At 50.4% G+C, this 15,203-nt stretch overlaps 1 protein-coding gene across 1 annotated transcript; it reads left to right on the plus strand.

Moving 5' to 3' along the window:
- The first annotated feature begins 1,079 nt into the window (after positions 1-1,079).
- On the plus strand, positions 1,080-15,064 carry LOC101937406 (zinc finger protein RFP-like). The gene is made up of 8 exons (XM_008167137.4): positions 1,080-1,332; positions 2,097-2,519; positions 5,649-5,744; positions 6,709-6,939; positions 9,910-9,932; positions 12,238-12,353; positions 12,922-12,954; positions 13,646-15,064. The coding sequence occupies exons 1-8, from the start codon at positions 1,258-1,260 to the stop codon at positions 14,149-14,151; spliced, it is 1,503 nt and encodes a 500-aa protein (XP_008165359.3). The 5' UTR covers positions 1,080-1,257; the 3' UTR covers positions 14,152-15,064.
- The last annotated feature ends 139 nt before the right edge of the window (positions 15,065-15,203 follow it).

The raw sequence follows: 15,203 nt of genomic DNA on the forward strand, positions 1-15,203 counted from the left end.
AGTGTTTAAACTCAGGTTAATAGGACATTTACACTGGAAATAAAGTCAGACAGAGAGATTTTGTTCCCTTAGGGGAAAACAGACTTTAAAGGCAACGTCACTCTTTGAAAATAAATAAATAAATGGAATTCAGTTATTTGACTCCCAAATCACCACATAAGAACAGCCACAATGGCTCAGACAAGGTCCATTAAGCCCAGTGTCCTTCTGACAGTGGTAGGGTGACCATGTGACTGGTTTTTGATTGGAACACCCGGTCGAAAAGGGATCCTGGCAGCTCCAGTCAGCACTGCTGACCAGGCTGTTTACTGTCCGGCTAGCGGCGCCACTCAGCGGGGCTGGCAAGGTTCCCTGCTAGCCTCCATGACGTGCGGCTCCTGGGAAGCAGTTGGCATGTCCTCACTCCGGCTCCTATGCATAGGGGCAGCCAGTGGGCTCCACACGTTGCCCCCCGCCCCAAGCACCGCCCTCCCACACTTCGAACTCCCCAGCCCAGAGCCCCTTCCTGCACCCCAAATCCCTCATCCCCAGCCCCACATCAGAGCCTGGCACTCTCAGCCGGAGCCCTTACCCCCTGCCCCAGCCCGGAGCCCACTCCTGCACCCTGAACCCCTCATTTCTGGCCCCACCCCAGAACCCACCCCCCCAGCCCAGAGCCCGTATTTTCTCCCACACCCCAACCCTCTGCCTCAGTCCGGAGCCCCCTCCTGCATCCCAAACCCCTCATCCCTGGCCCCACCTCAAGCCCGCATCCCAAGCCCGAGCTCTCGCCCACTCTCGCACCCCAACCCCTTGCCTCAGCCTGGAGCCCCCTCCCTCACTCAGAACTCCTCATATCTGTCACCACCCTGGAGCCCGCACCCCCAGCCGGAACCTGCACTCCAGCCCCCGGAGCCAGCCCAGTGAAAATGAGCAAGTGAGTGAGAGTGGGGAGAGCTAGTGACCGGGGGTGGGGGATGGAGTGAGGGGGACGCGAGGCCTCAGAGAAGGGGCGGGGCATGGGCGGGGTCTTGGAGGAGGGGCAGGGCAGGGTGGGGCAAGGGTGTTCAGTTTTGTGCCAGCAGAAAGTTGGCAACCCTAGACTGTGGCTGATGCCAGGTGCCTCAGAGGGAATGAACCGAACAGGTAATCATCACGTCACGTGAGCCATCCCCTGTTGCCCATTCCCAGCTTCCGGCAAACCTGGCTGAGTGGGAGCCATTTAATCAGCACGGAGGCAGGAATCTCCTGGTTTCCATACAGGGCGCAGCAGGAGGCATGGGGCAGGATGGTCCGGGAGATCAGAGGCTGCTAGGAGCGAGCAGGCTCCAGCAGAGAGGCCTGGGAGTACAGGTATGTCTGCACCACACTGAAAGATCAGGCTGCGGCTGGCCTGGCTTAGCTGACTTGGGTTTGCAGGGCTCTGAAATATCAGTATGGACATTGGGGCTCGGGGTGCAGGGTCCGCGGCTGCCCGCGCAGTTCTTCCCATGGCCCGGCTGTGGCTCCGAGGACCTGCTTCAGACACAAGATTCTGGCTGATGTATCTTTACCAATGGCCCACTAGACCCTTCCTTTCTGCTTTCAGGAAGAGTGGCTGGCAGAATATGGATCATATCATACATTCAGGGCTTTGGAGCGGAGCCCGGAGCTGGAGCGCGGAGCAGCTCCGGAGCAGTGGAGCTGCAGGTTTTTGCCTGGAGCTGGAGCGGAACCGGAGCACAGCTCCAAAGCCCTGGATACATTAATACATTTAACACATGCTACATTATTAACATTCTTTTATTTTATTCTAAATTATACAAAATACAAACATAAAATCCTCCTACTACACGCTGCAGTGGCACACTGTGGACGCGCCCTCAGCTGCCAGAACAGAATTTGACCAAGCTTCGTAGTGTTGTGTGTAGACCAGCCTCAGTCCTATTGACACGGCTTGTCACACGGCGATTTCATACTGTGTCCTGCCCGGGGGGGGGGGAATTTCCCCTCCCCAGGGACTGCAACTCCTCACAGCTCAGAAAATGAAGGAACTTCAGCAAGGGAACCGCCCAGTTGCTGACCAAGGCTGAAGAGATTGTAAAGTGAAACTAACCTTTTCATTCTCCCCCTGGCAGGCAGCCATGGCAGCCCCGGATCCTGTGGAGTGTTTGCAAAAAGAAGTTTCTTGTTCCATCTGTCTGGATTATTTTACTGACCCGGTGTCTATCGATTGTGGGCACAACTTCTGCCGCGACTGCATCAGGCAGTGCTCGAAGAAATCGGAGGCCAAACTCTCCTGCCCTCAGTGCAGAGGCATGGCCCTGAAGAGAACATTCAGGCCCAGCCGGGAGTTAGCAAATGTGGCCGAAATAGCCAAACGGCTGAGTTGCCAGGCTGCCCAAGGGGCTGGAAGGGAGAGGGTGTGTGAGAACCACCAGGAGGGTCTGAAACTGTTCTGTGAGGAGGATCAAAGCCCCATCTGTCTGATCTGCAGAGAGTCCCGCGCTCACAGATTTCACACTGTGGCTCCCATAGAGGAAGCTATCCAGGACTACAAGGTAAGAAACTACGGTTTAGCGCCATTTTTGTACCAGATTTTTTTTTTTTAATCCTTATTCTTTTCTCTATTTCAAAGGACACATAGCAGGAGTCAGATAATCTCTCACATGCACAAATCTGTAGAGGGAAAGTGACCACACCTCCCTTAGATTAATAGAGGATATTGTGAAGGCCAAGACTATATCAGAGTTCAAAAAAGAACTAAATATAATCATGGAGGACAGGTCCATCAATGGCTGTTAGCCAGGATGGGCAGGGATGGTCCCAAGCCTCTGTTTGCCAGAAGCTGGGAGTGGGCAACAGGGGGTGGATCACTTGATGATTGCCTGTTCTGTTCATTCCCTCTGGGGCACCTGGCATTGGCCACCGTCGGAAGACAGGATACTGGGCTAGATCAGGATACTGGGCTAGATGGACCTTTGGTCTGACTCAGTATGGCTATTCTTGTATGGCCAGAAGGGACCAGTATGATCATTTTGTCTGCCTTCCCGTATAAAACAGGCCATAGAACTTTGCCCAGTTACCTCTGTATCGAACCGAGTGACCTGCGTTTAGCTAAACCACTGCTTCCAGAAAGGCATGCAGTTATGATCAGAAAACTTCAGGAGTTGGAGAAACTCTGCCACTTCCCTGGCTACTCACCCTCACTGTTAACATTTTGTGCCTTATTTGTCATTTGAAATGATCTGTCTTTAATTTCCAGCCATTTGTTCTTGTTGCATTATCACCCAATCCACTAGATTAAAGAGTCCTTTAGTACCTGGCATTTTTTTCCCCCTTTGAAGGTATTTATGCACTAATCAAGTCACCTTTCAATAGTCATGATAAAAATAATCAGATTGAAATCCTTAAATCTCTCATTGTAATGGCTGGTCTACACTGAAAACTTACACTGACATAGCTACGTCTCTCAGGGATGTGAAAAATCCCCCTAGCCCTAGTGTAGACAGTGCTACCCCACTTCTTTGCTCAACCTAGCTACCGCCTCTTGGGGCGGTGAATTAACTACAACAGCCAGAGAACCTCTCCCATGGCTGTAGTGTGTGTCTACACTGAAGTGCTACAGCAGCCACTGTAGCGGTTCAATTGTAGACATATCCCTAAGTCGTTATTTCTAGCCCTTCAGTCATTTTTGTTGCTCTTTACTGAACCCTCTCTGATTTTTCATCGTTCTTGTAAAAAAGTGGACCCTGGAATGGGAGGCATTATTCCAGGATCAGCCTCACCATGAACATATACACAGGTAAAAAAATATACAAACTAGTCACGACTCCACTGTTTATATATCCAGGGATCATATCAGCCTCCGCATCGCAGTCGGAACACATGTCGAACAGTTTGTCCACACTGACATCTAAATCCATTACAGCAGTGGTCCTCAAACTTTTGAGGGTCATGCCCCCCTTACCCCTGTCCGCGTCCCCCTGGCTCCCCCCCCCCCCCCCCGAGCCAGGACCGGGAGCAGGGCTGCAGCTCCAGGCGGGGGAGGGAGGGCAGACAGGGGTAAGGGGGTTGAGGCTGCGGCCGGAGCTGGGGTGGGTCGGGGCTGGGCCAAGGCTGGGGGCAGGTGCGGGAGCAGACCCGCAGCCGAGCTGAGATGGGGTCAGGCAGCTGGGCCCGCAGCCAGGTATGGCTCCGCTCCCGGCCTCGCCCCCAGCCTCAGCCCCGGCCCTGGGGCTGGGAGCGGAGCTGCACTGAGGCTGGGGATGGGACTAGGAGTGGGGCCGGGAGCCGGGCACATGGAGCAGAGCAGGGGGCGGGGAGGGGTTGGGTGGCGCTCCTTCCCTGCCCCCTGTGGGGTCTGGCCTGGGTCCCATTGTGCCCCCCCCGGACATTCCTCCACAACCCCCTTGGGGGGCATGCTCCACAGTTTCGGGACCTCTTCATCACAGGGTCACTGCTTTCCAGGATACAGTCTCTCCTTCTGTAGGTCTGGCCTGCATTCCTCGTTCTTAGATGTATAACTTTGAATTTGATTGTAATATACATTTAACTTATCAAATGATCCAGATCGCTCTATACGACTGCCCTATCTTCTTCATTATCTACCACTCCACCAATCTTCACATCATCCACACATGTAGTCAGCATTGATTTTATATTCACTTCCTGGTCATTGATAAAAATATTGACTAGTTTTAGGTCTTGCACCGATCCCTGCAGAACACCCCAATTCAGTGATGGTTCCCTATTGAAAACTATTTTTTGAGGCAGGTCAGGCAGTCCTTAATCCATTTAACATGGGCTCTGTTGACACTGTGTAGTGTTGATTGCATTATCACCCCACATTCTGATTAAAAGTCAAATGCCTTCCAGAAGTGTAAGTATAGTACATCTGTACAGTCAACAATTCAACTTGTAATCTCATTGAAAAAAAATTGAATCAGATTTGACGACCTGTTTTCCGTAAAACCACGTTGACTGGCATTAATTGTATTCACATTGAATCCCATATCAGTTTTTCCAGCATTGTGCCTGGAATTGATAGGCTAACCAGCCTAAAATCATCCAGATCATCTGATTGCCCTTTTTGATTACTGGCATGACATTAGAACGCTTCCAGTCTTCTGGAATTTCCCTACTGTTCCAAGAGTGAAACATGAACACCAGCTAGCTGGAGATCTCCTCAGCTAGTTCCTTTGGAGTTAGTTATCTGGGAACGCTGATTTAAAAATGTTTATCCCTCCTAGATGTTTTCTAACATCCCCCTTGGTTGCAGATGGGCTGGGAAATACTTCATCATCCTCACATGTGGAATGGATCATCCTGCTTCTTCCAGAAATATTTATGGAACACTTCTGCCTTTTCTGCATTGTTCTTAGCAGGTTTATCATGATCATAATGTAGTGATGTGCCAATACCATTGTTAGGGGGTTTGTTTGTTTTTTCTGATATGCTTAAAAAACTCCTCCTTGTTGTCCTTAGCCATGCCAGTTGTGATTTTTTTCCCCCCTGATGTCTCTGGCCTCCCTTATCAATTTTCCACACTTCATTACTTCACATTCATATTGAGTACTATCTACTTCCTCTTTCCCCCTTTTGTTATGTATTGTTCTAAGAAAATCAATCACAGAAGAAAATAGCCCCCTTTCCCCAGTGAAATCTCATCCAGATCATTTCCCCCCAAGGAACAAATCCAGATGCAATTGCAGACTCTGAAAGAAGAGAGAAGAAAGCTCCTGGGGTTTAAAGTGACTGGAGAGAGGAGAAGCCAGGAATATCTGGTAGGTGCCCATTGTTATTACCCAGCAGGGACATGGGCGTGGGTCTCTCTCTCACTGGGTCAGCCTCACTCTTTGATCAGTAGAGTGAACAATAAAAATCAAAAGATGCTCAGGTTGCTAGATCAGCACCTAAAGCAAAACGCACAGGAGTCACCGGGAAGAAGAAATCAAACAGCCACAAGCTAGGCTGTTCCCGATCTCTTGCACGGAGCTATAACCGTGGCAGTTACTTCACCGGAATGGCCCTGTGCCAAAATAATGCAGACTTGCTCCAAACGCAAAATCGGTGGCCACAAACTAGGGGTGGAAAGTGCAAAGCACAGTCTAAAGCAGCGTTTCTCAAACTGGGGATCCCGACCCAAAAGGGGGTTGCAAGACTATTGTGGGGGAGTTGCGAGGGCGGCGGCTGCTGGCCAGGCGCCCAGCTCTGAAGGCAGCGCTGCCACCAACAGCAGCGCAGAAGTAAAGATGGCCTGGTATGGGGGGGCTGGGTTGTCACAGCCTGAAGTATTTTCAAAGGGGGTCCCAAAAAAAAAAGTTTGAGAACCCCTGGTCTAAACCCAGAGAGGATGAGCTGAGCAGGCAACGGGACAGAGAGAGACACTTTCTACTCCAGCGGACTAAATACAAGGAAGTGAGAGACAGATATTGCCCCAAAAGTATGAGCAACCATAGAAGGTTTCTCAGCCAAACATGATGAGGATAAATTGTGTGCGACCCTGGGAGGAAGCGAAGAGACATCAGCGATAGCAGCTGGCCACTGGGTCACGAGCTTCCTAACTCTGAGGAGCGTTAAGCGCTGGGAGAGGTTAACTTGGGTGGTTGTAGAATCCTTGATCTTGGAGGTTTTTAAGGACAATTAAAGTCACCCTCCTGTACATTCAGGGCCCAGTTATATGTCCCCTGAATCTCTATGTTCTTGACCTGCCTTTCTTTTCCCTTTGTTTTAATCTGTTCATTACAGGAACAGACGAAAACCCAGAGGTGCAAGATCTTGTCTGAATTTGAGCAGTTGCGCCATCTACTGGAGGAACAAGAGCGGCTCCTGCTGGCCCAGCTGGGAGAGCTGGAGAAGGAGATTGTGAACTGGCAGAATGGGAGTGTCGCCAAACTCTCGGAGGAGATTTCCCATCTCAGTGAGCTGATCAGTGAGTTAGAGAAGAAGTATCAGCAGCCAGTGAGTGAATTCCTGCAGGTGAGACCTCCGTTCTAGGCAAGAACTGGAGCCTAGGAAACTCCGTGTCTGATTTATGGTATTTCATTCAAATATGTTGATTTTTTTACTTCACATTTTGTCATGGTGTTGAGATCCTGGGCGAGCATGGGCAGCAGGGATAATAGGCATAGGAGGCTCTACCTCCCCTGGTGCTGCCGTGGTTGCAGGGTTTGGCGGCAAAGTTTTTGCTTTATTATGCCCCATTTAGGTTCCGGGGCGGCTGAGGGGTGGTATGTGCTATTTAGCTTCCTGGGTTCCTCAGTAATCTCCCTGGACTCCAAAGGGATTGTCACCTTGGCCTGGATTCACTCAATGTTGCAACACCTGGCTTTTCGGCCCCTTGAAAATCACTGGCGTCCACAAAGCCGGGTTAGCCGCCGTGGCTCCCTATTCAATGCACGCTCGGTAGGGAGCTGCCTCAGCCAGCCAATGGGAGATGCTGATGAGAGAGATGTGTGCTAAGCCCAGAGTTAGACGCCTAAACCTGGGATGCAGGGAGGCTCCTAGCTCTGCTTGGGAGCCACAAACAGGACCTGCTCTCCTCACTTAGGCATTTCTTGCGAGAAGGACTTAGGGCCAGGGGTTCTTAAACTTCATTGTACTGCAACCCTCTGCTGACAACAAAAATTACTACATGACCCCAGGAGGCGGGACCAAAGCCCGAGCCCTGCTGCCCTGGGTGTGGGGGCCTGCAAATTGAGCTAGGCGGTGGGGCTCAGGCCTTGGCTTTGGCCCCAGATCCCAGCAAGTCTAACACGAGCCCTGGAGACCCCATTCAAATGGGGTTGCGACCCACAGTTTGAGAATCACTGGCTTAGGCATCTGCTTAACGCCAGACAAAATGGCTGGGTGAGGGGATGAAGCAGGCTGTGCCTCAGAAACCTGTAACGTAGTGGTTAGTGTACTTGCTTAGGCTGTGGGTGATGTGACGGGTTGGATCACAGAAACCCCCTTGGGAGCTGCCACCCGATGTGCCAAGACTACCCCTGCTCCTGTTTTCCCTGCCAGCTCAGGACTCCAGCACCCTGTCTTGCTGAGCCAGACACTCCCGTCTGGCTCCAGACACAGACCCAGGATCTGAATCTCCTGTCCCAAAGCTGCGAGTTTACCCGAAAACAGCTCACAGTAGCGCGCTTGTCTTTAGCACTCAGATGCCCAACTCCCAATGGGGTCTAAACCCAGATAAATCCGTTTTGCCCTGTATAAAGCTTATGCAGGGCAAACTCATAAATTGTTCGCCCTCTATAACACTGATAGAGAGATATGCACAGTTGTTTGCTCCCCCAGGTATTAATACGTACTCTGAGTAAATTACTAAATAGAAAGTGATTTTATTAAATACAGACAGTAGGATTTAAGTGGTTCAAAGTAGTAACAGACAGAGCAAAGTAAGTCACCAAGCAAAATAAAATAAAATGCGCAAATCTATGTCTAATCAAACTGAATACAGATAATCTCACCCTCAGAGATGTTTCAGTAAGTTTTTCTCAGACTGGACACCTTCCAGGCCTGGGCACAATTCTTTCCCCTGGTACAGCTCTTGTTGCAGCTCAGGTGGTAGCTAGGGGATTCTTCATGATGGCTTCTCCCTCTCTCTGTTCTCTTCCACCCCTTTATATATCTTTTGCATAAGGCAGGAACTCTTTGTCTCTCTGGTTTTCCACCCCCCCTCACTGGAAAAGCACCAGGTTAAAGATGGATTCCAGTTCAGGTGACATGATCACATGTCACTGCAAGACTTCATTACTCACTTGCCAGCACACACATATACAGGAAGACTCACAGGTAAATACAGCCATCTGCAGACAATGGGAGTCATCAAGATTCCAAACCATCATTAATGGTCCACACTTTACACAATTACAATAGGCCCTCAGAGTTACATTTTATATTTCTAGTTTTAGATACAAGAGTGGTACATTTATACAAATCAGATGATCACACTCAGTAGATTATAAGCTTTGTAATGATACCTTACAAGAGACCTTTTGCATGAGGCATATCCCAGTTACTTACATTCACTTATTACCGTATTTTCTCTAAAACTATCTCAGTTACATTATATTGACTTATTATCAAGTTTTTATAAAACCATATAGACTGCACAACGTCACAGGTGACCCCTGTTCAAGTCCTGCTCTGGTGAGCAGGGTGTCTGCCCCCCTCTTAGGTGAGTGCCTGCCCTAGAGGATGGACTGCGGTGGGTCTTGCTGCTTGAAGCCATCTTTGTGCTTTATTTACATATTAATTAGACCAGAGACAGAATGAGAATCACCCTCCAGTGCAGTGAGGCCTCTTCCCCTTCCTCTGACCCCATCCCTGGGTCTTGTGCTTACCTGATTGGGCCCTATGGGAAAGCTTGGAATAGGAGCCGCTCTTCTCCCCTGGTTCATGGATCGGACTGGGGCTTGGATGTGACGTAGGTGCCTGGACACCAGATGCTGCCTGCCAGAAGCTTGGGGGACTTGTACAGTGAAAATGTAGGTGCAGTGTGAGGCTGGTATCCTCATTTCACACACGAGGCACGGAAAGATGAAGTAAAGCTCGCCAAAGCCACAGAGGAAGGAGCTGGGCCAGCAGCTGAACCCGGATCTAAGTCTGCCCCGGGCCATTAAGTCACTTTGTGTTAGGCAATAAAGGTCTATCGGTTGGACAGCAGGTGTGCCAGCCGGGCACACCAGCAGCGCTGCTGCGTTCAGATCCTCATGTGGCCAGATCCCGACCTCTGGGGGCCTGCTGATTGATCAGTTCGTTATTTCATAATAACTGATTTGTGCTCAAAAGGGGCAGTGGCAGGAAGGTGCGAAATTAACAAAGCACTGATGCTCACCAAATAGAGCGGAGGGTCATAGGGATAAAATGCATGGAAAGGTGCAAAGACCCTTTATTGTTCATTCTGGTTGTTATTGCTGTGAGACTGAGCTCTCTGTATCTCTCTCTCCCCTGTAGGACATCAGAAGCACCTTGATCAGGTATGTGGCTCCTTCTCCTTCCCACTTGACTGTGTGGGAAGCTCGCCCCACAACTCAACAGCAAAGCACATGGGAGAGGGCCACAGTTCAGCTTCTCCTGTCTAGCTGGGGATGACTGGCTGATTCTGGTCCCCGAAGGAAGCACGATTCAATTTGATTATATATACTGTGGCAAATTACCAGCACTACTATGATGGGTCTCGCGCTTTCTCTTCGCGGGGGGCGGTTCAGGGCGCTGTTTCTTGCCCCTGAACTGGGATATTAACTGCCCCACTAGTGTCCTAGAGGAGGGGAGTAGAGAGGGAGGGACCCGGGCCCGCCCTCTCCTCCGGGTCCCAGTCCAGGGGCCCTAGGGATAGCGGTAAACCACTTGAACTAGCGGTTCCTTCCCCTGGGCTACTTCCCTCTCCTTCCCTTCAGCTTGTGGGGGCTTCCTGCCCTCCTTCTGCACAAGCCAGGTGTCCCTTTACCTAGGGTCTTGGTCTTCTTAGCCCACTGCAGCACTTCTCCAAACTTTCCTCTACTTCCCTCCAAACTGCTCTCTGCTCCAACACCAATCCACTCTGCTTCAACTCCTCCAAACTGCTCTCTGCTCCAACACCAATCCACTCTGCTTCAACTCCTCCAAACTGCTGTCTGCTCCAACACCAATCCACTCTGCTTCAACTCCTTCCCTTGTCTGATTGAAGCAGGGGGGGTTTTATCAGGTGACTGGCTTCAGGTGCTCTAATTGGCTTCAGGTGCTTTAATTGGCTTCAGGTGCTCTAATTAATCTATAGCAAACTTTCTTCCCTCTACAGGGAATAAGGCTCCCTTTTAACCCTCTCCTGCTGCCCTCTGGCCATGCTGTATCACAATACTAAGGGGCCATACTGCAGTCACGAGGTATGGTTTTTGCTCCTAGCCAGCCTACAGCTCACGTACTGAGAGCAACCAACCTTCAGCGGCATGTGCTTTCGCACAGGCAGTATAAACCCGCTCAGAACCTTGGGTCATTCCTCACCTATGCTGAAGCATGTTCTGCCACGGCTTTACAGTCCGGTACCTGAGCTTGCTCAATGAAAGCTACCTCGGGTACGTTAACTGGCATTGCAATCCAGGGCCGGCTTTAGGAAGTGTGGGGCCCAATTCGAATACCCGGCGGCGGTCCGGGTCTTCGGCGGCACTTCGGTGGCGGGTCCTTCACTCGCTCTGGGTCTTCTGCGGCACTGAAGGACCCGCCACTGAAATGCAGCTGAAGACCCGGAGCGAGTGAAGGACCCGCCGCCGATGTGCTGCCGAAGACCCGGACCGCCACCAGGTGAGTAAAAAAATTAAAAAGGTGCCTAAGTTAGGTGCTCTTCTTTAGGGCGCGGGGCCCTCTTAGGCGCAGGGCCCGATTCAGGGGAATTGGCCTTAAGCCGGCCCTGTTGCAATCACATCCCAGGATTGCAGTATAAGCCATACCCTGAATAAATAAAGCCCCGTCTCCCTAGCTCAGCCTGTGGGGCAGAGTCACCTTTGGTATAGAAATCTCCCACTGCTGAACAAACCCCCAGGGTAGATTCCATTTCTACTAGACTGTAGAATTAGCCATCCTAGGGAAAGGACTCGTCCGTCATCTGAATGTGTGTATTGAGTAACTTGGATACCTGAGGGACTGACACATCTGGCAGTGGGTTTTGGGTTTTTTCACCTCTGTGTCACGGGTTAGGACCCTGGCCAGATCAGCCATAATCAAAAATCTTCCCCACCCGATGAGTCTTTGGGGAGTTCTTGCTGGAGTCTTTGGGGAGTTCCAGCATGCCCTTCCCCCTAAGTGTGGAGTGGTGATGCCTCAGTTTCTCCACATGATTTTCAGCCCGCTTCCCCTGTAGAGGTGGCTTAGCCCTCCAGCCAAGACACTTGTTCAATCCCTTCCAGGGTAACAGAGTCCTCTGGTCAAAATCCAACAGAAACACCAGACAAAAGAATCATTAGCCCAACTGGGGTCTGCTTCCAACCTCCTTCCTAGCAGGCAGGCTCCTATCTGCAAGGGCCTGTCTCAACACCCAGAACATGTGCCTAGGCTTCAAGCAAACCAATAATCCAGTAGAGGCCTGCTCTCCTGCCATGGGCTCTGGGCAGCTGCCATCCCCAGACATCATTGATTTCAACTGGAGCTATGCACCTATCCCTAACCCTAACCCTAACCCTAACCCTAACCCTAACCCTAACCCTAACCCTAACCCTGGCTGCTTAGTCCAGCAGCATTCACTGGCGTGAAAGTCACGTTACAAGCCGATAAAATAAAGAACAATCAGTAAAAAAGCCTGTCTTCCTCCAGGTGCAAGGTGGGGGACTTCCAGCAGCCACTGGAGATTTTTCCAGATGTGGAAAAGAGACTCAGCAATTTCTCTCAAAAAAATATTGTTCTGAAGGAGACACTGAGGAAATTCAAAGGTACCAAGGGGGCGCAAATCCAGACGTGTGTCTGTGACGGGGAGGGTTTAGGCACTAGGCAATTGGCTGCTAAGGGAAAGCCCAGCTAAATAACAGTAAAGGAATATATCATCACCCCTGAAGTAGGGATAGGGTTTGGAGAGGTGTATATAATTGTGTTTTCATAGATGGATTTGCGCATCTATCTTAATTACTGAGGAGCGCGATATACTGGGGATGACATCAGTTCTACCTAACACAAAGGGATCAAATCATATTCTTGATTCTATTTTATTTCAAACTGCCTAGGAATTCGCAGGAGGTGAAACTCACCCCTCTGCTGAGAGCCAATGGTCCATCGTCTCTCACTTGAATTGTATTTTGGAGATTCAAGAGGTGCATAGATCTTGGCCTGGCCCTTCTGTAGGGGGATGAATTCACACTCTGTCCACCTTAATTTCTCTCTGTCTGGATAGCTCTGTCCCATCGCCTCCATTTGTTTCCCATCATTAAAGTCCTGTTAGACTGGCGAATTGCAGAAATCTTCTCCTAAAGATAACACCATGACACGCCTCTCTCCTCTCTCTAGATTCTCTGCCGTCTGAATTGGAGGTGGAATGGGGTGAGTGTCTGGAAAACAGCTGGAAAAGTGACTTGTATCAGGGATATTTCCCTACTGAGAAGTCCATGAGAGTTGTGGCTCGGGCTTTGCTTGCAGAAGAAGTTTCTGAGGTCGGACACAGTAGCCTCTTGGCAATGAAGGAGGAGCTTTACAGGAAAGGGGGAAGGCCTTTAGCACCCCAGTATTAGTAATCCTTTAACTGCTATTATCCCATGGGAGGGAGAAGGGGGCTGCCGGGCCATATGGAGACTGGCCAGCCCCCATCGCCACTGAAAAACAGCTTTGCTAAAAATTGGAAAATTTGGAAGTTGTTTCGATTTCTCGTGTCTCAAAATTCCACCCTGCCCCTGGGCTGGGGAGAGGAGTCTTGAGTTGGTGCCTTTTCCATTCCCCGTGGGCTGGGGTGACCACCTGGGCTCTTTGGTACAAACAAGGCCTCTGCTCTCATTCGGGGCCACTGATTTCAACCCTCCAGGGTCATTCCATGTACACTGGGGTTTGCGTTCTCCCTTTGGCTGCCTTCCGGGTGGGTACAGGACGTCTCTGCAGCAGGCAGCATGATTCTCTTGTCTCTCTCTACTGCTAGGAGTGTCCCAGCCAGGCCGGGGCTGCTGGGGAGTGTGAGAAATGGTCCCAGCCTCCCCCAGGGCTGAGCTCTGCCCCTAACGCTCTGATTCTCTCTCCCCCCCAGTGAATGTGACTCTGGATCCGGACACGGCAAATCCCCACCTCGTCCTGACTGAGGATCGGAAAAGCGTACGGTGGGAGGACACGCCTCAGGATCTGCCCGACAATCCTGAGAGATTTGATACGTACTGCTGCGTGCTGGGCCAGGAGGGATTCACCTCGGGGAGGAACGACTGGGAAGTGCACCTGGGGCAGCAGGGATTCTGGACTGTCGGGATCACCCGAGAATCTGTGTGGAGAAAGGGATGGATCAGTCTGGACCCCGCCCAGGGGATCTGGGCTGTGGGGCTCTGTGGGGGACAGTACCGGGCTTACCCCGACACCCTGCTTCCTCTGAGTAGGAGGCCTGGGAAGATCCGAGTTTCTCTGGACTACGAAAGGGGGCAGGTGGCTTTTTTTGATGTTGATAACGAGGCCCCGATCTTCACTTTCCATCCTGCCTCTTTCAATGGGGAGAGAATCCTCCCTTTCTTCTGGGTCTGGGAATCCCAGCTCACGCTGTGTCCCTGAGCTATGGGCTAGTCTATCCCAGTGTGGACCATGAACCGGGCTCCTCTGGCCTCTGACAAGCCCAGCTCTATGATCCTGGAAACTGACGGGTATTTCTGAGGTGTCAAAACCAGGAAGAGAGTGAAGCGGTCGGGCTAGAGAAGCAATGGGCATGGCCTAGCCTATGTGTCTTCATCCTCCGTTCTTGGGGAGGATTGTAGGTGTCGGAAGGGTGAGCAAATTAGAAATTCTGTAGCAAGTTCTCTGGATTTTGTAGCCCCTGGGCAAAATTTCATGGGAGCTCCAGCTAGTTGTTTCCTATGGAGTATTTGACTTGAAGTGAAATGGGGTATTTATTTTGGCTGAATTGGGTTTATTTTACTCTGTTCCCACACAGTCAGTTTCCGGGCTCCCATTCCTGTGTTTATTGACATTGTTGGGAGAAGGAGAATCTGAAGGCTTTGGCTGCTGGTTAGTACTAATAGGGCCTTTAAGGACGTTTGGGACTGTGGATGTTTCTGCTAAAAGCGATTGGCAGTCAAAGGGTTAACAATGTCGACGAATGAAATCGCCCTCTTTAGGTTTCAGAGTTAAACCCGTTGACTTCAATGATGTACTCCACATTTCTCAAGGCTGTGTGGTAAGAATGGGTCCTGAAGGATGGACCTGGAAAGAGGTGGAGAAAATGTTATGGACTTTTATAGTGTTATTGTTTTAGCAAGTGGATTCTATGTCTTTATGATCCACCAGATGATTGTATTAAAGTGTCTTGATCGCTCCAATGGGCTCCCTTGTCTTTCCTGTTTAGTACACAATACAGTAGCACCTCAGAGTTACGAACATCAGAGTTACAAAGTGACCGGTTAACCACACACCTCATTTGGAACCGGCAGTACGCAGCTAAGCAGCAGTAAAGCCAAAAAAAAAAAGCAAATACAGTACAGTGCTGTGTTAAACGTAAACTACTAAAAAAAAAATAAAGGGAAAGCAGCATTTTTCTTCTGCTTAGTAAAGTTTCAAAGTTGTGTCAAGTCAATGTTCAGTTTGAAACTTCTGGAAGAACCACCATGAAG

This window comes from Chrysemys picta, chromosome 12 (genome assembly GCF_011386835.1).
Source record: "Chrysemys picta bellii isolate R12L10 chromosome 12, ASM1138683v2, whole genome shotgun sequence".
Classification (NCBI taxonomy): domain Eukaryota; kingdom Metazoa; phylum Chordata; order Testudines; family Emydidae; genus Chrysemys; species Chrysemys picta.